The following is a 27,196-nucleotide window of genomic DNA, read 5'->3' on the forward strand; positions in this document are numbered from 1 at the left end:
GACAGGAATAAAGACACAGACCTACTGGAGATCAGAGCTGTATCTTGTGTGCAGAGCCACAAGATGAACGCGGTGGCCTTCCTTGACAGTCATCTTTACTCAAATATTTGGGGCCTCTACCACCATTTTTAATGGAAACTGATGCAAACGCGTTACGGAAAAGATTGCGAAATTTATATGAGCTTTCAAAGATAACAGGAGGGATTTCAAAGGTATTTCATTCTTGAGACAAATGCTTCAGGCTCTTCCCCAACTCAGTGCAGGTTCCCTCTCCACTCCAGTGGGAAAGTTTGAGCAATGTAAAGCTAATGCATTTTCCCTCTCTGTGTGATTGTTACTTTTATGAAGATTCATTGAGACTCTAAGACCCAAAGGAATACCTCCCTGATGGAGGAGGGATTCAGACTGATGATGGCAGACCAGATCCTCGGAATGTCTGAGCCAGAAGGGATGTTAAAGAACAAGTCCCTTACTAACAGACAGAAAAGGTCCAGAAAGGACCTCTGTGACATGTCCAAGGTTACAGAGCCCCATCTCAAGGCTGTCAGGCCTACCTGCTTTGGAAACAGTTCCAGCAACCACCTAACATGACCCGCCCCCCCCCACCCCTCCCCCTGCCAAGATCTAGAGCTGCAGCTCAGGGGACTCATGCCCTCCGCAGGGGCAGTGACAGTCTTCTGTCCATCCTTCCACAGGTGGTTCCAGAGCCAGCCAGACCCCAGAAAAGGTGCACACAAGTTGTCTACATCCAGCTTTTTGCACCACCTGCTTTCTGTTCCCTTCCCTTGGCAATGGCCTGGTCCCATTCTCTCTACCCAGATGTTTTTGAAGTTGTTATAACCTTATTATTTTATATTAGTCACTAATTACAGTTTGTATCAGTCAGGGTCCTGGCAGGAAACAGAGGCACACTCAGAAAGGGCTCAACTGAAGAAAGTTTAATGGAGGGACTGTTTACAGAGGGCTGGTGAAGCACCCATAGACTAAAAACTGCAGGAAGCCATTACCACCCATGGGTGCAGAAGGACAAGAAGAGGGCGTGAGGTGACTGGAGCCCAGTGAGGGCCAGAGGTGTGAAAGAGGGGCCACCCAGCAGGAGAAACACAGCCTCCGGCAGAACTGCAGTGAGGAAAGGAGGGAGTGAGGGAGAAATGCCCCCACCGCCTCTCCTCCTGTCTTCTGCCGGGACCTCCCATTGGCCAAACCATCTGGAAGCCAGATGGCAAGGGAGTCCAGGTGAGGCCGTCCACAGAGGACATCCTCCCAGGTGGAGAAGCAGAGAAGAGAGGAGGGCAGCCGAGGGACACAGAATACCAGCACATGGCTAATTTCTTCCTTCCGTTTATCTCCTCTGCCTGTGAAGTGCCACATCAACCATCTCTCAATGGTTCTTGAGTGCTGCTTGCTGAGTTTCGATTGGCTGAATATTACCTGTGGTCTGATTGGACCAAGCATCAGCCAAAAATGGCCAATCACAGGAGAATATGGAGTGAAATTGTCCTTGCAGTGAAGTCATGCGCTATGAGCTTTATTTTTCACAGCTCAACAAATTCTGCACGTGTAGTAGCCCCACACCCGATGTCCTTCCTCTCAGAAATGCTGAGAATAGGCATTGCTTCCATTTACATGGACAATGGGTGAAGCTTAAGCGGGTGGGCTGAGTACATCACATTCTTGCTTTTTGTGATCTGGAAGGAGGCCCAGGGTCAGTAAGGCCCTGGCCCAGTCAAAGCTATGGGCTGGAGAACGAAATTGGGCCATTTGTAGAGACGTGGATGGATCTAGAGACTGTCATACAGAATGAAGTAAGTCAGAAGGAGAAAAAAAAATATCGTATATTAACGCATATATGTGGAACCTAGAAAAATGGTACAGATGCAGGACAGCAATAGAGACACAGATGTAGAGAACAAACGTATGGACACCAAGGGGGGGAAGTCGCGGAGGGATGAATTGGGAGACTGGGATTGACACATATATACTAATATGTATAAAATGGATGACTAATAAGAACCTGCTGTATGGGCTTCCCTGGTGGCGCAGTGGTTGAGAATCTGCCTGCCAATGCAGGGGACACGGGTTCGAGCCCTGGTCTGGGAAGATCCCACATGCCGCAGAGCGACTAGGCCCGTGAGCCACAATTACTGAGCCTGCACATCTGGAGCCTGTGCTCCGCAACAAGAGAGGCCGCGATAGTGAGAGGCCCGTGCACCGTGATGAAGAGTGGCCCGCACTTGCCACAACTAGAGAAAGCCCTCGCACAGAAACGAAGACCCAACACAGCCATAAATAAATAAATAAAAAATTTAAAAAAAAAAAGAAGAAAAGAACCTGCTGTATAAAAAAATAAATAAAATTCAAAAAAAAAAAGCTATGGGCTGGAGGCAGTTACTGGAGTTCATCTCATATGCCAATTATAATCACTAGATCAGTGTGCTAACAGGGATCCTGAGGGTGCATCTGGCCTCAGCAGTGCCGTGATTGATTAGTGATGTCACGGACAATAAGAGTGGTGGTGCAAGCGCCATCTTGGACCTAAGCAGTTACCTAGCTTGGCTTTTGACAGAGCCTCTGTGATTTCCTCTATCAGCCTGGGACTTCCCTCGCTCTCATCCTTCTCCCTTTCCCTCACCATGTTGGATCACACGGAGTAAGTGCAGCCTAGGAATACATCCAGCTGGCTCCACCTCAAACCCTCTAGCCAGCTGACCAAGGAACCTGATCGTGCTCTTCTCCGTAGGCCACCACCCACGTGTATGTGACCATCGTGGACGAGAACGATAACGCACCCACGTTCCAGCAGCCCCACTACGAGATCTTACTGGATGAGGGCCCGGACACAATCAATGCCAGCCTCGTCACCGTCCAGGCACTAGACCCGGATGAGGGGCCCAACGGCACAGTTACCTATGCCATCGTTGCCGGCAACATCATCGACACCTTTCACATCGACAGGCACACGGTCAGTGGCTGGTGGCGGGGTCCAGGAAGAGGGTCAGCTGGCCATAGGGATTGGAGGGGAGCTCAGTGACGCCATGGGGGTGGGAGCAGAGCAAAGATGGAGTCCGGGAGGAAACTGGGGGGGCAGCCAGTACGGGAGGATGAAAAGGTTGGGTGGGGCCTGGTTTAGAGGACAACAGGGGCTCCCTGTCATGGCAAGGACGTTAGGGCCAACCTCCCTCCTGGGGTGGTCAGAGGGAGCCCCAGACCCACCACCTACTGATCCACCCTCGTCCCCTCTACTTATCCTGCAGGGCGTCATCTATGCTGCCAAGGAGCTGGACTACGAGATCAGCCATGGCCGCTACACCCTGATCGTCACCGCCACGGACCAGTGTCCCATCTTGTCCCATCGCCTCACCTCTACCACCACGGTGGGTGGGTGGGTAGATGGGACAGAGCCCCAACTTGGGGGTGGGGTAGGACAGGTCACAGAAAGGTCCTGTGGGGAAGCGGGGTTTCTAGGAGGAACGCCTAAATCCACGAGCCCTGTCCTGGTCTCAGCAACTCACCCAAACTTGCAGTGTGACTTTGAGGAGGTTACTGAACCTCTCTGTGTGGCTGCAGCTATCAGATACATGATGACACCTGCCTTCCTCCCCTTCATGGGACGGGCACAAACTCCAGTCGGACCGACAGGGGTTCATGTCCCTGATCTTCTACTTCCTAACTGTGTGACTCTGGGCAAGTCACTTAACCTCCCTGAGCTTCACTTTCCTCCTCTGTAAAAGGGGGATAATAAAAAACTCTTTCAGGGTGTGGGAGGAGCAAATGAAACCAGAAAAACGATGACCATAGTACAGCAATAAACAGAAGTTCATGGCATTATTATTAATAATATTATTATGCCTATAGAGAGACGTTGGCAATAACAATAGCTTATCCACATGAGTAGCTTAAAAAGCCCTCCCACATCCGTTAACCAGTATGATTCTTCCATCACCCTATGAGGCAGGGTTATCAGATCCAGTTTACAGATGAACAAGGCTGGCTGGGGCGCAGTCCTGACTAAGTTCGCTCATCGTCTCAGGTGCTTGTGAACGTGAATGACATCAACGACAATGTGCCCACCTTCCCCAGAGACTACGAGGGACCATTTGATGTCACCGAGGGCCAACCAGGACCCAGAGTGTGGACCTTCCTGGCCCATGACCGGGACTCGGGCCCCAATGGGCAGGTGGAGTACAGCATCGTGGACGGAGACCCTCTGGGTGAGTGGGGCCTGAGCTGGGTGATGGGGGTGGCATGACCCGGCAGGCCTCTCCCTGACCCCACTCAGGAGCAGGATGAAAAAGGAGGTCTCAAGGCAATTAGCCCCACCATTGTGTGATGGGGCCTCAGTTTCCCCACCCATAAGATGATGAAAGTAATCTTCTCCCAGGAATATGGTGAGAACACTCTGAAATCTGGGAGCAGAGGCTGGTAGCCTTGGAAGGTCACAGACTCCTTTGAGAATCTGATAGAAAACACCCCTGTGTCATACCCAGAGAAAAGGCTCCAGGCGAGAGGAAAGACGAGCATCCTTGCCCCAGACCTACAGGACCCCCCCAGATGCACACATGCAGGGAGCACCCAGATTTCTCTGCACATCTCATCATCCCTTAATAGCCTTCACAACTAGCCCGACTGTTCTCCTCAGTTGAAGAGCAGGGCTTGCCTGGCCAGAGCAATTTCTCAGGATAGTTTTTACTCACTTTTGTAGAGTAGGAATCCCAAACTCAAGGCCTACTGGGGCCATGCAAGGAGCACACATGGGAGAAGAGGTCTGGGCAAGAGAAGAAGGAATAGTGGGGGCTGCAGCAGCCACAGCTCCGCTCTTGCCGGTTGTGGTCAGGTTGAAATGCAGGCCCCGGGGTTGGGGCGGGGGAGCCCTTCCCGTTTTTAAAAGAAATGCTGGAAATCCAAATCTTTGTGAAACATCCTGATTTTTAATTGAGCACTCAATAAGTATGTATTGAGCATTTGCTGACCACATTCCAGGTGCTGAGGATACAGAATGGTAAAAAACAGATACAAATCCCTGCCCTTATAGAACATACGTTCCAGTTGGAAGGTACAGGCCATGAACATAACTGGTTAAGCAGACGACTTAGTCTATTGGGAGGTGCTAAGCGCTATGGAGAAATATAAAGCCAGGAGATGGGGAATGCCAGGGTGAAGGCTGCAGTTTTAGAAAGAGTGCTCAAGGAAGACCTGTGCAAGGAGGTGACATTTGAGCAAAGACCTGAAGGAGGTGAGGAATGGGTCATGTGGACATCCAGGGAAGAGCATGACAGACAGAGGGAGCAGCAAGTGCAAAGGCCCTGAGGTTGGAGTGTGCCTGGCTTGTTCACAGAGGAGCAAAGCGGCCCAGTGGCTGGCATGAAGCCAGGCAAGGGGAAGAGTAGGAAGAGATGAGATCAGAGAGGTAATAGAGACAGATGTTGGGTCTTGTAGGCCATTATGAGGACTTCGCTTTTTCTCCGAGTAACATGGGAACCGTAGGAGGGCTTTGAGCACAGGAGGGATGTGATTTGACTTAGATTTCAACAGGAGCATTCCATTTCCTGAGCTCAGACCAGACCATAGAGGTTAGGGAATGCCTGGTAGGAGCCTGTTGCAGTCACTGGGGCTAGAGATGGTGTAGCCGGGACCAGGGAAGCGGCGCTGGAGATCATGAGGGTTCTGGTATATTTCATAGACGGCCAACAGGACGTGCCGACTGATTGGATGTGAGATGTAACCTAAAGTCAAGGATGACACCAACATTTTGGCCTGAGCAGCCGTGCTGTTAGCAGATGGGAAGACTGCAGCAGGAGCAGGAAAGGTGGGGCAATGGGGAGGAGGGTGAGGTTAGGTTTGAGATGTCAGATAGGCCTTGGACATACAAGCCAGGAGTTCAGGAGAGAGGTCTGCAGTGGAGAGAGGTATTTGGGAGTAGTCACCCCAGAGATATTTAAAGGCATGAGATGAGAGGAGCGCACTGACACAGCAGGCGGAGGAGAGGTTATAGAACATGGGATGAATTTTCAATTAAGAGGCTACAAACACAAACCCACCTCTGTAGGGCCAGACTTGGAGCCCCTGCTGTCCAGAGCTTGCGGTGGGCCACTCTGTTCTGACATGTCACCCTTTCATGTCCCAAAAGTCCTTTCCCTGGCCAAGCACTGTGCCTTCCTGCTCTGCAACCAGGAGAGCATGGGCCTTTCTCCTGTGCTCTTGTCACACACACACCCAGCGGTTGTATCATGTCATGGGAGCCCTGCTCCTGTTCGGGAGGATGCCAAAGTCTGCTTGACAGGTGGCTGCTGGGTGGGCAGCTGAGCCCCTCCCTGGAAGGGACCCTCTCTGCACCCGCCTCCAGGGTGCAGGGCTCGCACTCATGCCCAGCAGACTGCAGACTGCTCCCTGCCACGGGCCTTTGCTGTCCTGAGCAGAACCTGCCAGGTTAAGTGCACACAGGATCGGGGCCAGCCTGGGGACTTGCGGCCTCATAGGGGCAGGCAGAGAGGCAGGCCCCTGGGGCAGTGAGAGGGGCCAGGAGTTTCCCCAGGCTGACCCGGCCTGGGGCTCCCTCCCCCTGGAAAGGAAGAGTAGACATTCACAGCCCAAAGATAACTTGGGGATCACCGAGCACTGCCCCCACTCCAGAGGAGATAAGCGGAGGCTGGGCAGGGTGAGGTGGGTGACCTAGTGCTGTGCTGGAGCGGCTCGCACAGGTCGCGACATCCACTCTCCACCTCTCTCCTCACCTCCGGGTTCCCTGACACCATGTTGGTAATTTGAAAAACTGACAAACACTATAAATCAGGGCTGTTTTCCTGGAAAGCCAGTTGAGCAACACCACGGGTGAAAGGATGTACTCCAAGCCACCTGGCTTCAAGGTCACCTTCCCACCACTGCAGCCTGAACCTGGAGGGGGCTCCTGCTGGTGGGAAGACATCAGGGCTGCCTGGGCTCTTATAAGCCCCACTAAGCTGCGAGGAGACACATGATCAAAGAGCAGTTGGGAGGACTTCCCTGGTGGCGCAGTGGTTAGGAATCCGCCTGCCAATGCAGGGGACACGGGTTCGAGCCCCGGTCCGGGAAGATCCCACACGCCGCAGAGCGGCTAGGCCCGTGAGCCACAACTACTGAGCCTGTGCTCTAGAGCTCACGTGCCACAACTACTGAAGCCTGCGCGCCTAGAGCCCGTGCTGCACAACAAGAGAGGCCACTGCAATGAGAAGCCCGCGCACCGCAACAAAGAGTAGCTCCCGCTCAACACAACTAGAGAAAGCCCGCGCACAGCAGTGAAGACCCAACGTGGCCAAAAAAAAAAGGAACGGTTGGGAAACAGGCCATGTCACTTGTGCCTCTCCCCCCTCTATCCTGGCCTTCTCAGAACCACCAGCGGCCCTTTCTGGTCAGGTCCACTCGTTGGCCCCCTTCCTTACATCCTCATCTTCCATGTAAGCCCCCAGCTCCTTCACAGGCTGCCTGGGCTCCCTTTCAGGGTGCCCCTAATGATACAAAGAGCTGCCGTGGGTCCAGCATACACGAGGTGAACTGGGGCTTGTCCAGTACCTGCACCACCCGGCTGTGGTACCTCTTTATTAGCCCATTTTCCAGATGAGAACATCAAGGTGAGATTTAATCACATGCCCAAGGGCACACAGAGCGAAGTCAGCATTGCAGACTGGGATATGACTGATGGGAAGCCTTTGCTTTTAACCCTCTATCTCCAGAAGGAGTGGAGTGTTGGGGGGTTCAGGCCCCGGGGCAAGCTTCTGAGGGCATTTTGCTGTTTGGGGGCCTTTGACCTGCCTACCTCCCCCACTGAGCTGACCTTGTGGGGGTCTAGCCTGGGCCCAGCCCCCAGCACCTCAGGCCTGCTCATGCAGGCTGCCTTCGGAACCTCTTCCCTTCCATCAATGGGGTGGTTTGCTTTGGAGAGAAGGCAGCTGGCCATCTGCTTGCACGTGGCCAGGGGCTGAGACAGGGCTGGGAAACCCCTAGAAAGGGAATCCCCTGTTCTTTGGAGACCTTGGATTATCAGCCTCAGGAAATCCTGCTTCAAGTGGCTTCCGCCCCTCTAAGTAGGGTGTAGCCCATAGGACTGCTGGGAGCGGAAGGGCTGGTGGGAAATCCCAGCTGCAGGTGGGCCGCGGAGGGGCTGTTTTGGTAAATCAGAGCCGTAGGAGCTGGAGGCAGGGAGTTGTGAGGTAGGTAGAAGCAGGCAGAGAAGATCGTTGGGGAGCTTGGGCCTCTGTCCTTGCCACACCCTTATGTGCTGTGTGTCTCTGAGCGAGTCATTGCCCCACTCTAAGCCTTTTCCCCCAGATGCCAAAAGGGAAAGTGAAGGAAGTAACTTTCTCACTGTTCCCAGCTCCTGGGGGAGTGGCAGAGAGGTGACCCCCTCTTCCTCATACTCTCCCCTCCTCCCTCACTTTCCTCAGCCCCCTAAGCACTCCTGTCCAACTGGGACCCCACTGGCTCCCCTGTCATCCTGCCGCTCGGCTCTTCTCCTCCACCCCTACCTGTTCTTACCCCTCCCACCCTGGTCAGCTCTGAGTGGTAAGTCCCGTGGATGTAGTGAGCTGAGATGCAGAGCCCTAGGTTCGAGTCTCGGTTCTACTGTTTACTTGCTATGGGGGCTCTAACAAGTCATCACCCTTCTCTCCCGTTTCATTTTCCAAAGGACACGGGATGGTCTCTGAGGTCTCTTCCAGTTCAGAGCCTGAGAATCTGAGGTTCTTGCTCTAGACATCCTCAGACATCTGGCCCCTCAGCCAGGCCAAGACAAGGATTGAAGCCAAAGGGCCAGCTGAGGGTCCTCAGCAACCTCAAAGAAAGGAAATCAGGGCCACCTAGGCGCCAAGGGATGGCCATAGGCCTGGGAGAGCCCTGGCTGTGCTCCATGTGGCTCCATACCAGGGCTGAATGGAAGGCAGTTGGGGGCTTCCCTGTCCCCAATCCCTCCCGCTCCGTCCTGCCCCGGTGCCTCACCACTAGCAAGGAGTCCCTTTGGGGTTAGCTTTACCCTTCCCCCATATGCTGTTTTACAAGATGTGGTATCTGGAAAGGGTCGCACCTGACAAAGCTTCCGACACCTTCGTTAATTGATTTCAGATCAATAGTGGTGACAAAGAGAGTGCTTGTGTAGAAAGGGAGCCCTCACTTTTTCGACATAACCATCCTACCCAAGGTGGGTCCCTGGCCTGGCATCTCAGGCCCATCAGGGCATGAGTGGGCCCCTGCCCGCTTGTACCCTTAGGAGTTATCTGTTTTCCTGCCTCCTGCACTTCCCAGCCCTTGGCAGGTCCCACGAGGGTCTGAAGCGGGGGGTGCTGGAGGGCCCATGCCCCAGCTGCCCCTGACCCTGGTGAGTAAGGCTCAGTAGAGGAAGCAGGGGAAGGCCTGGGCTCTCCACCACTCTTGGCCATTCTCAGCTGACGCTGGCTTCTCCTGGGTGACACCAGGGGAGTTTCTGATCTCTCCCGTGGAAGGGGTGCTGCGGGTCCGGAAGGATGTGGAGCTGGACCGGGAGACCATTGCCTTCTACAACCTGACCATCTGTGCTCGAGACAGGGGGGTTCCCCCGCTCAGCTCCACAGTGAGTCTGGGGGCCCCATTCCACTGGCTTCACCTCCCTGACCCCTGAACTCTCCATAGAGGCTCCTATAAACGCTGCCACCTTCGTGCCCATAGCAACCTCAGGCTGCTCTGGAGCCAGTCCAGGCCCTCAGGGCCCCTACCAGACCTGCAAGTGCCTCGTGAGGCTCACCCGTGGAGGCTGGACCTGGCGCCTGGCAGCCACGGCCACACAGAGCTCCCTGGGGAGGCTGTGCTGTCAGCCAGGCCTCTGCACCTGTCACTCTGCCATTTCCAGCCTGCCTCTGCCTCTATTTTTCCTCCTTCCCTCTTATCCTCGTTTTCATCCTCTTGCCTTTTTTGTTGTCATTTTCTTGGGCTTCCTCTTTCTTGCCCACGACGAGCTGCACCTTTCCTTCCTCTGTTACCACTGCTTTGCTGTCCCGCTCCACCTGCCTCCTTGCCTCTTCCTCGGCCGCCACGTCCACCATCCCGTTCTCTGCCTCCCCTCTCTCCTCCATCTCCCCCGCGCCCCCTTTTCTCCTGGTCCTTCTCCTTCACTTCCTCCTCTTCCCTGACGTGCCCCAGATGCTGGTGGGGATCCGGGTGCTGGACATCAACGACAACGACCCTGTGCTGCTGAACCTACCCATGAACATCACCATCAGTGAGAACATCCCCGTCTCCAGCTTCGTCACCCGTATCCTGGCCAGCGACGCTGACAGCGGGTGCAACGCCCTCCTCACCTTCAACATCACTGCAGGCAACCGAGAGCGGGCCTTCTCCATCAACGCCACGGTAGGGCTGGGTCTGACCCCAGGGAAGCCCCCAGGATTTTTCCTAAAAAACAGGACCCTGCCCTAGGGGCTTTTCTACTCTGCTGTCTGGGCTTCTGTTGGTTCCACTTCCTCCTCAAGTCTCTACCCTCCACTGGGATGTGGGGTCTGTGTGGGAAGCATGGAATCTTGGATTCCTAGGTGAGCCACTTCTGGGGTCCCTGTCACCCCAAGGCTTGTCGTGTGCAGGGATGGGACCAGAGCTTCGGTACCACTTGGTTTGTACCAAGATGCACCAAGAAGTCCTCGCTCGACCTCTTGGAGTGTTACCGGCTGCTGTCACCGTGGGGTCCTCCGAGGGACCGTCCCTTTCAGGCAGCAACACCTGGGCATTGGTGGGTCACTCTTGCTCTGGCAAGGCCCTGCTGATCCATTTTGGTCCTTCTAGACCCTATCTTTGGTGATTTAGGGAGAACATTCACGGCCATTCCTACAGGCAGAGCAGTTGGGCCTCCGTGGGCCAGAGCCCAAAGTAGGGGACAGGTCATTGCTCAGCTCACCAGCCTCTACATCCCAGACAGGGATCGTCACTGTGAACCGGCCCCTGGACCGCGAGCGGATCCCGGAATACAAGCTGACCATTTCCGTGAAGGACAACCCAGAGAATCCACGCATAGCCAGGAGGGTAAGGCTGGAGGGCATAGTGGGGAGCAGGGCCGGTGCTGGATATACCCAGGCGGCACGGCCCGCGGGTTAGATGCACAGGTTTTGGAGTAAGCAAGTGCTGGGTTCAAATCCCACTTCTGCCTGTCAGTGGGTGTGTGGCTTTGGCAAGTTATTGTCTCCCAGCCTCCACTTTCTCTTCTGCCAAATGGAGACATACCTACCCCAGAATCGTGGAGAGGACTTGAAGGAGCCAATGTCTGTCAAGTCCTCAGCACAGTGCCTGGCATGTGGCAAACGCTCAGTAAATACCAGCTATCATCTCTTCTCCCCAAACCACAGATACTTGGGCACACACGACAGCAGTGTCAGGGGTGGCAGTCGGGGGGACACACGTACACAAGCACGTGCTCTGGGGTTCTGAAAGGGTTGCGTTTTCCAGGTGGCTTTTCCCTCAAAAGCCGAAAGGTTGGCTCTCTTTACTAAGAGGAAGTGGGTATTGCAAAGCAAACAGTCCATTTGGGGGTAGGAATCAGCCCTCTTCCCAGCCCATGAGATGAGCCTAGGTCTGGCTCATCTCAGCTCTGCTTCTGACTAGTTGTATGGCTCAGCCCTTTCTGGGCCTCAGTTTCTGCATCTGTACAGGCCGAGGAGACTTCGGGCTGGAGGTGCAGGCCGCTGGCGTCTCTCATCCTGTGCTCCTCGCCTTCCTTCCTTCTCTCACGTCCTCCCTCCTTCTTTTCTCTCCCTCTGTCACTCCCCCACCTCTGCCTGTCCTTTAGGAGGGCCTGGGTCATCCTGGAAAGCAGCAGCATTGGGTGGTGGGAACCCAGAAGCTTGGAGGCTGGTTGCCACTCTGCTGCTAACTTACCACGCGGCTGTGAATAGTCACCCCCTCTCTGGGCCTTGGGTCCCCCACCTCTGCAATGGAGAAGCATCCGGGGCACTGGGAGGTTCTAAGAGATAGGATAACTGTGGTTTTTGAAAGGGATGAAGTGCAGCACTGAGTGGAAGTTTGGATGAACTCTGACCAGGGCACCAGGCCAGCCAGGAGGGTCTGGAAACTAAGACTCATCTTCCTGGCTACAGTCCTTCCTTACCACGAGATGGAGCATGATTGAGTACCATCCACCTCCCTTCCCCTGTGAACTTCACAACATCTCTGCGAGGGACTTAAGATCCCCATTTGTCAGATTGGAAAACTGGGGCTCAGATAGAGGGAAAGATTTGCCCAAGACCACCCTGTGAGCTACTAGCAGAGCAGAGGCTTGAACCACAGGTCTCCAGACCCGTGGCGGGGGCTTTTCTATCATCTATCTCTCTGCTTTGACCCCCGCCCTCCTTCCAAGTCCTTCTCCCACTGGAGCACTTTGCTAGAACATGGCCCACAACCTGTCCCCCCGCCGTCATGCCTCCCACAGGATTTTGACTTTCTGCTGATCTTTCTTGCGGATGAGAACGACAACCACCCCCTCTTTACTGAGAGCACCTACCTGGCGGAGGTGATGGAGAATTCTCCTGCTGGTAGGTGCTGGGCCGACCTGCTGCTTCCAGGCACCCCCTGGGCCCCAGATGCCTGAGGACCTCCCTTGTGCCTGGTGGAGGCCCAGCTGAGGCCTGGCTGAACACAGACCTGGCAAGTGCAGAAGGGTGTGGAGGGGAGAAAGAGGCACAGCTCCGAAGGGCTGGTGGGCCAGGGCTGCCAGGCCTCCTAGGGGCCACCAAAGAGGCCAAAGGTCAGGTTGGATGTGGTCATTGGTCTCCAAGGCTGTCTGAGAACAGCCCCACTGCCCCTCCTCGAGGGGAGTTAAGGTGTAAGGACTACCCAGGAGGGGAATAAGCCTTCTCCTCCCTGCTCCCTCCACTCCAGGAGCATAGGGCCCCCTAGAGGCTTCTGAAAGCTCAGGGAGCATCTGTAATCACAGGTGGGGGGCCGGGGCCCCTCATAGGTCAGTGTGGCCCTTTCCCCACACGCATGCACTGACCAGCCTCACCTCCCTTCAAAGGGACAGAATCTCCTCTTTACTGTCTCCCCAGGGGAGTCCCCTCACTCCTCCTCCAGCCTCGCCCGTAGCTTGGATTCTAAGTCGGAAAGGGATGGGCTGAGATGCTCCTTGTCTCTGGCTGGGTGTCTCCCCTGAAGGAATTTGAAACTGCCTGTGTATATGCTCACATGTGTGCCAATGCACGTCCGTGTAAGGCGTACGTGTGGGCTTACACCTGAGCACAGACACACACAGGCACATGGGTGCCTGCACAGTGCACTCCGTGTGCAAATATGCCCACCTGCAGAGGCAGACAAGTGCACAACCTGGGGACTACAGTGTGAGTGCTCGTGGCCGTGTGAACACGGAGTCCTGCACACACACGTGGGTTCCTAGCCATGTATAGTCGGACAGCTGTTAGAGCATTGTGGACACACATGCGTGGACAGACTGGGCTGGGGGTGCATACCTAGACAGGGCCCCCACATAGTGAGGGGACATCAGGGAGCCCCCAGACCCTCCCTCGGAGTGGCCAGCCTCAAAGGCTGCTGGGAAGGCAGGCGTGCTCCGGGCGGGCCGGAAGAGCTTGCTCACCATTGTTGTGTTTTCTCCCCAGCAGGGCTTTGAGGCCGCTCCCCAGCCATCTGCGTCAGTCTGCCAAGGCTGCCGCAGCCCGGCCCAGGGTCTCCCACCCCGTCCACTTCACCTCCTTCCCTCCCTCTCATCCATCGTCAGCCATGGCTCACCGGGACTGGGTGGGGAGGGGGAGAGGCGGGCGGGGGGCCAGGTCGGCCCTGCAGTGACCGATCTCCCCCGGCCCAGGGACCCCGCTGACGGTGCTCAATGGGCCCATCCTGGCCCTGGATGCAGACCTGGATGTCTACGCCGTGGTGACCTACCAGCTGCTGGGTGCCCAGAGCGGGCTCTTTGATATTGACAACAGCACCGGTGAGGCCTCTGCACCACCCCAGCTCTCCCATCCTGGCTCTGGGTACTCCTGCTAGGGTGACCCCACTGCTAGATCTAGGGTCTCCTTTCTCAGTGCTGGATCCAGGCTCTCCATAGAGACCCCATTCCTCACAATCCCCATCTTACAGCTGGGTTAGGCCACCTGGGGGCCGGGTAGGAGGAACCAGGAAGACACTTGGGGTCAACAGAAAAGACCTGCTGGTGCATAAGCTCTCAGGCTCGGCAGAGAGCATCCCCAAACCCACTCCCCCATCTCCCCTTCCCCAGCCCGGAGAATGGGGCTCCTAGTCTGCCAGAGGAAGTCAACGGTCTGTCCTCAAACCAGACCCAAAGCTCCCCAGAGACTGTGTTACCTCAGTCTGGCCCTGGCCGATTGAGTGACAGGTGACAAGGAGGGATATACTAGTACCTCTCTCAACAGAGCTGGTCAATCCTCCAGCCTGGGTCATTCATCCCAGGCGGGACTCGGGAGAATTGCAGAGGGCACCTGCGGAAGGGACAGGCACGGAACACTGGCACCTACGGGACCTCCCTAAACAATGGTTGTTGAGCCTTTGGGGAAGAAAGTCATTGGGTTGCCTTTTCTGCTCCTCTTTCACATCGGTCCCCATCAAGCCTTATCTTTCTCTGTCCCCTCCCTGTTGGTTCTCACCTGGTCTCCCACTGCATCTCTTTTCCTTTGTATCTCCCCGGCTGGTGGCGCTGGGTGCCAGGCGTGGTGACAGTGAGGTCAGGTGTCACCATTGACCGGGAGGCCTTCTCACCTGCCGTCCTGGAGCTACTGCTGCTGGCTGAGGACATTGGGCTGCTCAACGGCACAGCCGACCTGATCGTCACCATCCTGGATGACAATGACAACTGGCCCACCTTTAGCCCTGCCGCCCTCACCGTCCATCTGCTGGAGAACTGCCCACCAGGTACGCAGGGGCAGGCCCCAGGCCCCAGCCCCCAGGCAGGAGCTGGCTGGTGGTCTGTGGGGATTGGAGGCAGAAGTCACGTCCAGCGGGGAGAAGGATGGGCAGCAGGGTGGGTGGAGAGGGAGTCAGGAAACCCAAGTGCCCCTCACCTCCCTTCTCGGACCCACAGCGTCTTGTCTGCAAAATGAGATTATTAAGGTATGTTCCGTCCGTGTTACTGGATGGAAGAACTGACTGTTTGAAAATCAAAATCAAACATGATTGGGGAGATAAATTTGATTCTAATGGTCATCTGGAAGAAAAAGGACATTTTGAAAAATAAGTATAATAAAGCCAGATTTGTCTTACCAGACATTTATAACATATTACCAAACTACAGTATTTAAAACCACGTGATATGAACACAAGACTCTGGGGCAAAGTAGGCCAGCAACAGATACCGGTAAATTATAAGGAATGTAATATGCGATAAAGGAAACAATGAAACCAATAGTGAAAACTATTTCGTGTGCAAAACATCTCTTCTTATTTAGTCTAGATTCTCACCCCATATCAGACACCAAAAAGAAACCCAAAGACATCCTAAAGGGACTGTAAAAGAGTATAAAACATTAAAAAATGAAAGAAGACACTTCGGGTGAATATTTATCTGATTTCGGGATAAGAACGTTCTAAACATATAAGAAACAGAAGAACGTCAAAAAGGAAAAATGCTAAATTTTGGTGCATATGAATTTTAAACTTCTCTACGTCATTTAATTATAACCAGTATCGAAAGGCAAACAACAAACTGAAAAAAAAAAAGGTATTTGTCACAAGTTATCATAATTATACAATTTATATAAATTGACAAAAATGGGCAAAGGACAAAGGCCAACACTTTGCAGAAGAGAAGATGCAACTAATCATTAAATTATTAAAAACTGTTCGGCCTCACAAATAATCAAAGAATGCAAAATAAAATAGGATACCATTTTCCTAGAAAATTGCAAACATGCAAAAGGCATAAAAGATAGATGCTTATTTGCAAAATCAAAATAGACTCACAGACTTTGAAATCAAATTTGTGGTTACCAAAGGGGAAAGCGGGGGTGGGGAGGGATAAATTAGGAGTTTGGGATTAACAGATGCACACCACTATGTAAAATAGACAAACAACAAGGACCTATATTCGATATCCTGTAATAACCTATGATGTAAAAGAATCTGGAAAAGAATATATATACGTATACGTATCTCGAAATATATAACTGAATCACTTTGCTGTACACCTGAAACTAACACAACATTGTAAATCAACTATACTTCAATTAAAAATAAATAAATTTAAAAATAAAGTAGGCTTTATATATAACAATAAAAACAAAGATAGCTGCTGGCAAGGCTATGGTGGGAAGAGGCCCTTGTGAACCTCCAAGAAAAGTATCTTGGTGTGGTGTTTTTAGAAGAAGCCACTGTGCTCAGCTGCTCCCCATTCCCACCCCCACAGGATTCTCAGTCCTTCAGGTCACAGCCACGGATGAGGACAGTGGCCTCAATGCGGAGCTCATCTACCGAATAGAAGCTGGGGCTCAGGACCGCTTCACCATCCACCCAGTGACTGGTGTCATACGTGTCGGCAATGTCACCATTGACAGGGAGGAGCAGGAATCCTATAGGCTGACAGTGGTGGCCACCGACCGGGGCACCATCCCTCTCTCGGGCACAGCCATCATCACTATCCTTATCGATGACATCAATGACTCCCGCCCTGAGTTCCTCAACCCCATCCAGACGGTGAGCGTGCTGGAGTCAGCTGAGCCAGGCACGGTCATTGCCAACGTCACCGCCATCGACCGTGACCTCAACCCTAAGCTGGAGTACCACATCATCAGCATCGTGGCCAAGGATGACACTGACCGCCTGGTGCCCGACCAGGAGGACGCCTTTGCCGTGAATATCAACACAGGTACAAGGGCCTGCTCCCCCCAGCCTTCCTCCTGACTCCCTGCCCCAGTCTCCTGGCTCTGCTTTCTCCCTTACCCTCCTTCTATCGGTTCTCTTGCTCTGTTCCTCCCTTTCCCTCAGCTGCTCCTTCCTCCTCTCGTTTCCCCACTATTGACAGCACATCCTTCCCTCTCTCTGCCATCTCTCCCCTGGCTCCTTCCCTCTCTCCCTTCTCTTCTTCCTTCTCCCTTGACCAGCTCCCTCTCTGTCTGACTCTCTTACTCTACTAGTATTATATGAGAGTGCCCATGTCACCACACTCTTGACGGCATTAGATATTACAGTTTTCGTGTTTGTAATTTCATAGGTAAATGGCATCTTGTTTTAATGTGCATTTCTTTAATAACCGGGTGGTTGAACACTTTCTTCATATATATCCGGGCCATTTAAGTTGTCTCTAAGTTTCATATATATGTATATAATACAGAAAAATATATATGATATATATACACACATACATATTTCTATATTACATGTGTGTGTGTGTACCCTTAATGATTTTCTTACACTATCACAGGACAAAGCGAACTGTGGCTTATCTTTCATGACTTACGCAGCTTATCATAATTTTGATGGTTTTACCATTTTTCCAAAAGTTCAGTGTTTTTGCTCCTTTGGGGAGTTAAGGAGGGGACATGGGACAAACTTACAGGTGTCCTTCTTGGAAGGCCCAGAGGAGTGACAGAAAAACTAACGTGGCTATGAAAAAAGGCTAAAAATCATTGTTATTCAGAGAAATGCATAGTGAAACATCAGTGAGATGTTGGTTTTCCGTATGTGATTAGCAGACATTAGGATGCTGGGCAGTATTGAGTATTGGTGACAATGTGGGGACATCCTATACTGCTGTAGGAATTTTGAATAATTTCACATCTAGACGGCAATCCAACACAAAGTACACTCACACCCTCACACCCCATGACCCAGCAATTCTGTTCCTGGGTATACGTGACAAAGAAACTCCCAGGTCGATAATGGGACTATCTGAGGAGGTTCACTGCGGTGTTACTGGTGACAGGAACTTGGAGGCAACCAAGGCATCCATCCCTGGGATGTTGGAGAGTAAAATGTGGTGGGTGCACATCATGGGATACCAGGAAGCTATTAGAAGCAACAGATGAGACGCACACAGAGAAACATGGGTAGACCTTAAAAACAAGTGCTTACTGAAAAGAATAAGAAATAGGATGGGTTATATATACCAGAATCCCATTGCATAAAATTAAAATACATACACAAAAACAATACATGATTTTCGGGAACACCTTCGAATAAAAAATACACTTTAATACATTGGCCAAGGGGAGAGGAGTATGAGAATAAAAGGGAATAGATACGTACATAAAACAAGAACAGTGCCCGTGACCATAGTGTGCAGTGAACCAGAGAGTATGATTAACTCAGTATGCCTCTGAGGAAAAAGGAAAGAAGAAGACAGGAAAACCATGAGCCACTAGGAGGAATTAGGTAGCTTAGTCGTGTGTCAGGTTAGCAAAATTCCTGCTGCAGTGCTCTCTCAGGACCATGGAGAGCTACTCCATGACCCAGCCCAACTTTATGCTGTACTGTTGCCCATTTTTTTCTGTCCTCCCTCCCTCCAACTGACTCTGTTCTCTTCTGTTTTCCTTTCCAGTGTCTTCTCTGCCCCTCTTCCTCATGCTCTCCCCCTCCCTCGCTCACCTCTCTCTCCTTTCTTCCTGCCAGAGCCTCAGCCCTCTGAGTGCGCCTCTCCAACTGGGTTCCCACTTGCTCCGCTGGCTTCCTGCCCCTCTGCCTCTTCCCATCCACCCCATCCCTCCCAAACCTCCAGCCCTGGTCAGCTCTGAGCGCTTCCATCCCCCACACCCTACTCTGCTCCCTCCCCTCTGCACCCTGAACTAACTGACGTTGACCCTCTTCTCTCTTCCTCACGGCTGGCAGGCCCACAGGTTTGAGCTCTGATTCTCTGTCGCCTCCCACCTCATCTCTTCTCTGCTTCACCCCATCGCCTTCCTCCATACTCACCGCACCCCTACCACCCTTCCCACCCCGTGGGGCCTGGGCCAAGGCCGTGGCTCAGCCTTTGCAGACTGAATGCAGCCACCCTCTCCCCATCCTCGCTCCCCAGCCTCGGGGGACGGGGAGCGAGAGTAGGAAGAGGAGGAGGAGGAGGAGGAGGCGGCGGCCCAGGGTAAGTGACTGCCCCCTGGCTGGGGCCCCGAGGAGGACAGGAGCTCAGCAGAGGGATCTGCCAGGGGGACGGGAATCCCAGACACCCCAACGCCTGAGTGGGAGCTGGGAAAAGAGAGAGAGAGGAGGTTTCACCCTAGGATGAGGCCAATGGGATGAAGAGCCACCAGGCCCTCAAACTGGCAGGAAGAAGAGAGGTCCCAACAGAGCCAGGCTGAGATGGGCAAAACTCGTTCTGTCCAGTTCAAGCCCAAGCCTCTGGAGGGCAGGCAGGGGCTTGGGGAGGCATTGGGTAGGAGAGAAGGAAACAGCTCCTTGCTAGTACTGCCGTAGGGCGGTGCTCCTTTCACAGTGCCCCAGGCAGCCCAGCCACGTCATGTCTCACGTAATCAAGACAAAGGGGTGGGCCTTACTGTCTAGGCTGTGCCACCACTGTCCCCTCCAGGGAACCCCCTCAGGGCTTTTTAGCTGCCTTGACCTTCCTTTATGCTTGATCTCCCTAGAATACAAGCATTTTTTTAATCTTGATAAAATACATATAAAATTTACCATCATAACCATTTTTAACCATAAGTTCAATGGTTGTGGAATACAAGCATCTTCTTTTTTTTGGCCACGAAGCGTGGAGTCCTAACCACTGGACAGCCAGGGAGTTCCAACAAGCAGTTTTTTTTGTTTGTTTGTTTGTTGGCCTCTCCCGTTGCGGAGCACAGGCTCCAGACGCGCGGGCTCAGCGGCCATGGCTCACGGGCCCAGCCCCTCCGCGGCATGTGGGATCTTCCCAGACCGGGGCACGAACCAGTGTCCCCTGCATCGGCAGGCAGACTCTCAACCACTGCGCCACCAGGGAAGCCCCCAACAGGCGTTTTTTAAACAAGCAATTGCATAGCACTTTTTCTAAGTGCCAAGCACTGTTCTAAGCCCTTGACAAATGTAAATTAAGTTAGTTGTTATAACCCTCTGTGGTAGGTACTGTAATTACCCTCATCTTACAAATGAGGAAACAGAGGTGTAGAGAGGTTAAGTAATTGCCCCGCTAGTAGGCGGTAAGTGAGGGGCTGAGTGACGTGCCCCCAGCTTGCAGATGGCTGTGGTGTCATCCCAGCCAAAGATGAGACCGGCAAGTCCTGGGCCCTTTGGGGATCATTGCCCTTGGTGGGGATTGGGAGGGTTGGCCAGGAGCACCCCTGGGAGGCCCAGATTTTAGGGGGTTCCCCTCGGGCTGAACCTGACCTGGTCTGGTCTACAGGGTCTGTAATGGTGAAATCCCCCCTGAACCGGGAACTGGTTGCCACCTATGAGGTCACTCTCTCAGTGATTGACAAAGCCAGCGACCTACCAGAGCTCTCCGTCAGTGTGCCAAATGGTAAGGCTCCCCACAGGCATCTCCCACACGATCCCGTAGAGAGACAGACCCAGAACCGGCACAGGCCTGGCCCCGGGGGGGGAGCAGCGGGACCCAGCTACGGGGCTGCCAGTCGTCAGGCCACAGGGGGGTGGGGGAGGTGGCAGCTACAGTGAGGCTGAGGGAGGCCCTGGGTCCCAGCTGTCAGACAGAGCTCAGCAGTGGGGGATCCAGAAGCCCAGAATTGTGTGTGATCTTGAACTCCAAAGGCTCAGAGTAGGGAGAAGGCTTGGTAGAGGCTGGAAGGGGACTGAGAAGAGGATGGATTGACAGAGACTTAGGTTGGAATCCCATTGTCAGAACTGGGAAGCAGGGTGTGGGTGGATGTGAGATAGGAACTTCAGGTCTGAAAAGAAGCCACCTGGTCAGGCCAGAGGAAGCAAAGAGCAAGGAAAGGTGAATTGAGGCCACAGACACCACCCTGGGGGACACAGTCACCACGGCAGAGAAGAGAGGGGCACACGTGCTGCCTTCTGCAGCTGGGCACAGGCCACCCGGCCTGCAGCCTGAGCCCGGACGGGCTGTTTAGAGGCACTGGATTTTGTGGGGGCCAAGCAGGGAGTGGGGAGGAGGGTGTAGGGATGGGGTGGCCTCACATGGGCTCTGCCATGAGACAAGGACAGCTGCTGGGGTGGGGAGGTAGGCCTGGCAGATACTGGCTGCTTATCTTTACAGCCCAGAGGCCCAAGTTTTCAGGAAGGAAGGGCAGACCTGGTCTTCTCCTGTGCGTTGGCCAAAAAGTTCATTCCGGCTTTTCCGTGGCATCTTACAGAAAAACCCGAACAAACTTTTTGGCCAACCCAATACTTGTCCCAGGCTCAGAGAGGCAAAGGGCCCAGGCTGGTTATATAGAGGGAACAACTCAGAGAGGAAACAAAAGGCTGAATCATGAAAAGGTCTTAAAGATCATCTTACTCCCGTCTCACGGGACAGGCTAGGAAACTGAGGCACAGTGAAGGCCAGGGGTTCCACCAGGGTTACCCAGCCAGTTGGCAGAACCCGAGCCCCTTTCCCAATGGAAGAGTGAGTGACCATACCAGAGGCAAGGGTCACATGCCATGCCACCGCCTGAGGCTTGGGGCAAGCTTTAGGGAGCCCCAGGGGGACTGTGAGATGCTGCCATCCCCTCTGGGTTTGGCTGAGGCGTAGGAAGGCCTGGCCCAGCCACACTGGGGCCCATTCATGCCACTCTCACCCCCTGCCTCCACCCCAGCCAAGCTGACGGTCAACATCCTGGATGTCAATGACAACACGCCCCAATTCAAGCCCTTCGGGATCACCTACTACACGGAGAGGATCCTGGAGGGGGCCACCCCAGGCACCACGCTCATCGCTGTGGCAGCTGTGGACCCCGACAAGGGCCTCAATGGGTTGATCACCTACAGCCTGCTGGACCTGATACCCCCGGGCTATGTCCAGCTGGAAGACTCCTCAGCAGGTAGGTGGGAAATCTGCCAGAGGAGGGTTGGGGAACATGTGTCTGTGCCTGCTTAACCTCCGAGAGGGACCGTGGTTCGCTTCTCACCCTCCAGTTGGGGCCCCTCAGTGGGCTAGGCCAGATCCAGTATGGCTAACATTCTAGTCACTCCCAGATGCCCAAACTACAGGCAAGGACAGAGTGCCTAGCTCTGGGTCGGGATGGAAGCCCCTTTCGGTGTCTGCTGGAAACCTGGAATACTCCATCACCCTCCCTACCATCCAAGCTCCACAGTTAGTATCACTCAGGGGGCAAGAAGCCCAAGAGGGAATTGTCCCAGAGGAGGTCCTCAGCGTGCTAGTGTACATGCCTTTGACTTGTGCATAGGAGAACAGCTGGATGCCAGTGATTCTCGGCCCTCTGGCCTGGGCAGTGCTGCCTGGCTACCCTCCTCCTTCAAGGGACCACACTCATCCCTCAGAGCCCCAGATCTCTCTCTTCATACTTTAGAGAGCTTCCACGAGTGAGGGGTGGCCAAAAGGGCAGTGGGTGTCTCTGTGTCTTAGGCAAGGTCATTGCCAATCGGACGGTGGACTATGAGGAAGTGCACTGGCTCAACTTTACCGTGAGGGCCTCAGACAATGGGTCCCCACCCCGGGCAGCTGAGATTCCTGTCTACCTGGAGATTGTGGACATCAATGACAACAACCCCATCTTTGACCAACTCTCCTACCAGGTAGGTGGCCAGGCCAACAACTTGGGTCTGGGACCTGCATCCACTCCTTGGCACCTTTGGGCATCTCCCACTCCCACCCTGCCAGCCTTTAAGTCCCGTGGGAATGACCACCCATGAGTAGCTTGATGCCCTGGGTTGTCTGCATCAGTGAGTTTCTCGGGCAAGGGCTGAGACTCTAGGACTGACCATGGCCCATGCTTTCTCCCTGCCCACTGGGCTCCAGGGAGCCATCTTTGAGGATGTTCCTGTGGGCACAGTCATCCTGAGAGTCACTGCTACTGATGCCGACTCAGGCAACTTCGCCCTCATTGAGTACAGCCTTGTGGACGGCGAGGGCAAGTTTGCTATCAACCCCAACACAGTGAGTGGGCAACGGAGGGCCTGGGTTCGGGGAGTGGGGAGTGGGAAGTGGGAAGGGCCCAGGGTCACAGGCTGAGAAGCCACCAAAAGTATTACAGTCATCCCCCTGTTTCTGGGTCCTGCCACCTGGACATCTATAGCCTCAGAGATCTTTCAGCCAAGTTGGCAAGCCCTGTTCTCAGAGTCCCAGACATCCTGTAGACTGCGGCCTTTCTGTCCCAGGAGACATGGGAGGAAGTGGCCGAAGTCTTTTGGAACTAGCCCCTTGTGGCACAAAAACTGAGATGTGTCTCCACCAGACCGGAAGACTTGATTCAAGTCCATGCGACTGCTTTTTGAAACTGTCAAAAATAGGAAGCTCTGCGGAAAGTGGGCGCAGTATTTGAGCACCTACTGTATACATGGCCCTATCCTCAGTGCTGGGAGAGGGAAGAAGCACCCATGGACATAGCCCCCATGCTCCCATGGGTCTCAGACTTGTAGGAATGCAGAAGTTCAAGAGAAAAATGGGTGATGATTTTAAATGTCGGCAAATTGGTTCAAAGTTGCTCTTGCAGTACAGCGAGAGAGCCCTGTGGCCTGGGGGTGGCTGGCCAGGCAGGGCCTTCCCCAGCTGTGGGGCTGGAGCTGGACTTTCCCTCCCACCGCCTGCCCACATCCCCCTGCACTCTGCCCTTTCAGCAGGGTTTCTCTCCTTCCTCTTGGTGTGAACAATAAAACACACTCCTGGCCTGGCACCATGAATACTTATGGAGTACTACTTTGTACCTGGCCAGGTAGTGAGCTCCAGCCTGGGCCATTCATCCCATCTCCAGGTGAACTGGGGTAGTAAGGACAAGAAGAACCACTAGAATGAGAGCTGCACGGGGCACAGGGGCTGTGGTCTCTTCAGTGCTATATCTCCAGAGCCCAGAACAGTGACTGCACATAGCAGATGCTCAATAAATACCTGTTGAATTGATGAAGGACCTGACTCCACCCTCCCCCTACTAGGGTGACATCTATGTTCTGTCCTCTCTGGACCGGGAGGAGAAGGCTCACTACATCCTGACTGCCTTGGCCAAAGATAACCCTGGAGATGTAGCCAGCAACCGTCGAGAAAATTCGGTGCAGGTGAGGGACCCCTGCTCTCTGCGTGGAGCAGAGACACTAAGGACTGCCATTGTGGAAGCAGTAGGCAAAGCCTTTAGAGCATGGCTGCTGCAGGGCAGGAACAGAACCATCCTGGCCCCTCAAGAGGTGTGGTGGCAGGAAGGAGAGGCAAGAGCTTAGCTGGGGGTTCACGATGGCTGTGGCTCAGGGAGACGGGGACTCTGTAGGAGAAACTTCTTGTGTCAAACCCCTGCTAAGGCAGCTAAACATACCTGGCTGTAACCCAAATAAAGGCTGGGGCTCCACATGGCCCAGTGTCTCCATGCTGTCCCATTGAAAGAAACACAGTCCAGCAACCAAACATAATTATAAAGCATTTATCTTTATGTCTCTTAACAGTAATGAGGAACTTTGGTCTTCAGAACCGTGAGAGAATAAATTCCTTATTTTAAGCCAAAAAAAAAAAAAAAAGAACATTAATGAGGGATCAAATTCACAACCCCATTTCCATTCCAGGTCTACTGTCCACACAGTTGCTCTGGGGAGGCCAGCATCCCACCTTTAGGCTCTGTCCCCATTTCCATCCAGAGTCCCACACCTCAAGACTTTGCTTTCTCTTTCTTTCTCCCCCTTCTTTCTGCCCTTTCCAGTCCTGTCTTTCTGTATTCAGTTCTTCCAATTCTCAGCAGTGACCTAACCATCCAAAGAAAAGTCTCCTGAAGGGTGGTGGGGAGGTGAGAAGCTGGGTGGGCAAAGAAGAATTCTCTTTGGCAGGTAGGCAACCGAGCTGGGAGCGCTCGCACATACCTGCATTCTGTCCTGTCACATAGGCACGCGCTGTATTGGGAAGAGCACAGTATTTGTAGTCAGAAGCCTAAGGTTCCACTAGCTGGGTACACTGCATTTGTCATGTAACCTCTCTGAGCCTCGGTTGTCAAAGCTGCAGGGAGTGGAGGGCAGGGGCAGTGATGATGATGCCTCCCTCCCAGCCTGGTGGTGAGTCCAGGAGATGGGAGGTGGGAAAGTGCTTTGTGCCCTGAAAGGGGTTCTTAAAATCATGGCTGTGAAGGGCTCTGTTACGGATGCAGTCAGGCAGGGCCACAGCAGCCAGGGAAAAAGGGCCTCCTGGTGTATCCATAGGACCTGCCTTGGGCTCTGGGGTCAGCAGACAGAGCCCAGTCCCAGGCCAGACACAAATCCCAGTCAAGAGGGGCGTCCAGAAAGTAGAGTCAGATATATGGGGCCACTGTGGGAAGGAAGAGAGGACAGAGTAGGAGATATGTGGGGAGGAGTCCCCGCTTCAGGACCCAGACACAGATTACCTGTTAACCACGGTACTAGTTGCTGAGCATTTACTCAGGCCGGGGACTGCGCATAGACCATCACGGACAAGCCTCACAAGCCCCTGAGAGATAAAATCCTATTGTCCCCAGCGTACACCTAAGGAAACTGAGGGTCAGGGGGTTAAATAAATAGTTTGGGGTCGGACTAAACAGTGGGCACTGTCCACCTCGGCTTAATCCTGTGTGACCGGGTCACCAGAAGCAGCCCCCAATGTGCTCCTGACCTTTGAGCTCAACCTCCCCTCCAGGTGGTAATCCAGGTGTTGGACATCAATGACTGCCGGCCACAGTTCTCCAAGCCCCAGTTCAGCACGAGCGTGTATGAGAATGAGCCAGCGGGCACCTCCGTCATCACCATGATGGCCACCGACCAGGATGAGGGCTCCAATGCGGAGCTGGCCTACTCCCTCGAGGGCCCGGGCGTGGGTACGTAGCCTGCTCCCCACCGAGGATGCCTTAGGGGGTGGGAGGGGCGGGCTGCCTTCCTGCAGCCCCAGGCCAGGCGTAATAGGAGGAAGGATGGGAAGGAGGTCTCAGTTGGAGCCATGCCCTGCTCTCCTGCCCCCACCTGCCAGAGGCCTTCCACGTGGACATGGACTCGGGCCTGGTGACCACAAAGCGGCCACTGAAGTCCTACGAGCGGTTCAACCTCACCGTGGTGGCCACGGATGGCGGACAGCCCCCACTCTGGGGCACCGCCATGCTCCTGGTGGAGGTCATCGACGTCAACGACAACCGCCCCGTCTTCGTGCGCCCACCCAATGGCACCATCCTCCACATCAAAGAGGTACTGCTGACCCCCGGGGCCTCCTGCTACCTACACCCCCTTCCAGTATTCAGCCCGCTCCTCCATCCTGCAGTCATCCTGCAGCCTGAGAGGGTAAAGGGGCCCCCACTGCAAAAGCAGGGAAACTGAGGCCAGAGTAGGGAACGGGCCAGCTCAGTGCCACACAGGGCAGTATTGAACAGTCGTTAGTAAGAAGGGCTGGGCCAGCAAAGGCTCTTGGATTCACATCAGACTCTATCGCTTACCAGCCAAATGACCTTGAGCAAGTGACTTCTCTGAGTCTGTTTTTTCATCTGCAAAGTGGGACTTATAATAGTAGATGCCCCATCTCTTGCTCCTAAATGTCTGCCAAGAGGGACAGTCTCCCCGCAAGTCACTTCTCCTACACTTGTCTCAAAATAAACACATAGCCCCTTCCGTCTGTCTGTTGTTCCTGCTGATGCCAGTGTGGAGACAGCCTGGGACTTGAGGATGGGCATCAAAATAAGAAACAAGGGGAAGTGGCTGAGCTTCTGACTACCTCCAATTCTTCTTTCATGCCTTGCTCTCAGTTGTCTTGTAAAGATGGGGAAGTACTCCTTTGACTCCTGCCCTTCCCCTCCTTCCTCTCAGCACCCAAGCCCAAAATGCTCCTTGGTAGAATACTTGGGGTGTCTCCCACTTGTTCTTTGCTCCCCAAACTTCAGCATGTCTCCACATCTCAGAATGTCAGTGTTAAGTCCTTGCTGTCACTCTTATCTCCTCTTTGAGGTCCCACAAGAGAAATTTCTCCCAGGGCTGAGCTCTAGGAAACTCTATGCTTTTACCTTGTGATTTGCCCTTTCCTGTGTCTACTGCAATGATGCAGTGGCCCTCTTTGCTTTGCCCACTAGGGAGCTCATAGTGGTCAGCCCACCGTGAATGATGTTGCAGGGACTTAGCACACACGCCTTATCTCCCATCCCTCGGTTTCCATCTTCCTGCCAACCATGGTTTTTCTTTACCCTGATTTTTTTTTTAAACTTATTTACTTATTGTTGTGTATACATTCTTGTAAGCT

At 53.7% G+C, this 27,196-nt stretch overlaps 1 protein-coding gene across 7 annotated transcripts in view; it reads left to right on the plus strand.

The window, feature by feature from the left end:
* Positions 1-27,196, plus strand: part of CDH23 (cadherin related 23) — a 430,962-nt gene that overhangs the window by 394,876 nt on the left and 8,890 nt on the right. For 6 of the 7 annotated variants that reach the window (XM_024739760.1, XM_024739753.1, XM_024739752.1 and 3 more), the window contains 17 exons: positions 2,741-2,962; positions 3,255-3,374; positions 4,031-4,211; positions 9,441-9,574; positions 10,141-10,350; positions 10,906-11,013; positions 12,413-12,515; positions 13,799-13,924; positions 14,659-14,862; positions 16,352-16,810; positions 20,267-20,383; positions 21,636-21,860; positions 22,406-22,575; positions 22,799-22,936; positions 23,929-24,048; positions 25,619-25,796; positions 25,946-26,157. In XM_024739760.1, coding sequence (XP_024595528.1) covers positions 2,741-2,962; positions 3,255-3,374; positions 4,031-4,211; positions 9,441-9,574; positions 10,141-10,350; positions 10,906-11,013; positions 12,413-12,515; positions 13,799-13,924; positions 14,659-14,862; positions 16,352-16,810; positions 20,267-20,383; positions 21,636-21,860; positions 22,406-22,575; positions 22,799-22,936; positions 23,929-24,048; positions 25,619-25,796; positions 25,946-26,157 — 3,027 coding nt within the window. Of the gene's footprint in view, positions 1-2,740; positions 2,963-3,254; positions 3,375-4,030; positions 4,212-9,440; positions 9,575-10,140; positions 10,351-10,905; positions 11,014-12,412; positions 12,516-13,798; positions 13,925-14,658; positions 14,863-16,351; positions 16,811-16,846; positions 19,019-20,266; positions 20,384-21,635; positions 21,861-22,405; positions 22,576-22,798; positions 22,937-23,928; positions 24,049-25,618; positions 25,797-25,945; positions 26,158-27,196 lie in introns of those variants that run through there. The other variant, XM_024739759.1, reaches the window with a different exon arrangement.

Source organism: Neophocaena asiaeorientalis, unplaced genomic scaffold, assembly GCF_003031525.2.
Source record: "Neophocaena asiaeorientalis asiaeorientalis breed wild unplaced genomic scaffold, Neophocaena_asiaeorientalis_V1.1 scaffold501, whole genome shotgun sequence".
NCBI classification, from domain to species: Eukaryota; Metazoa; Chordata; class Mammalia; order Artiodactyla; family Phocoenidae; genus Neophocaena; species Neophocaena asiaeorientalis.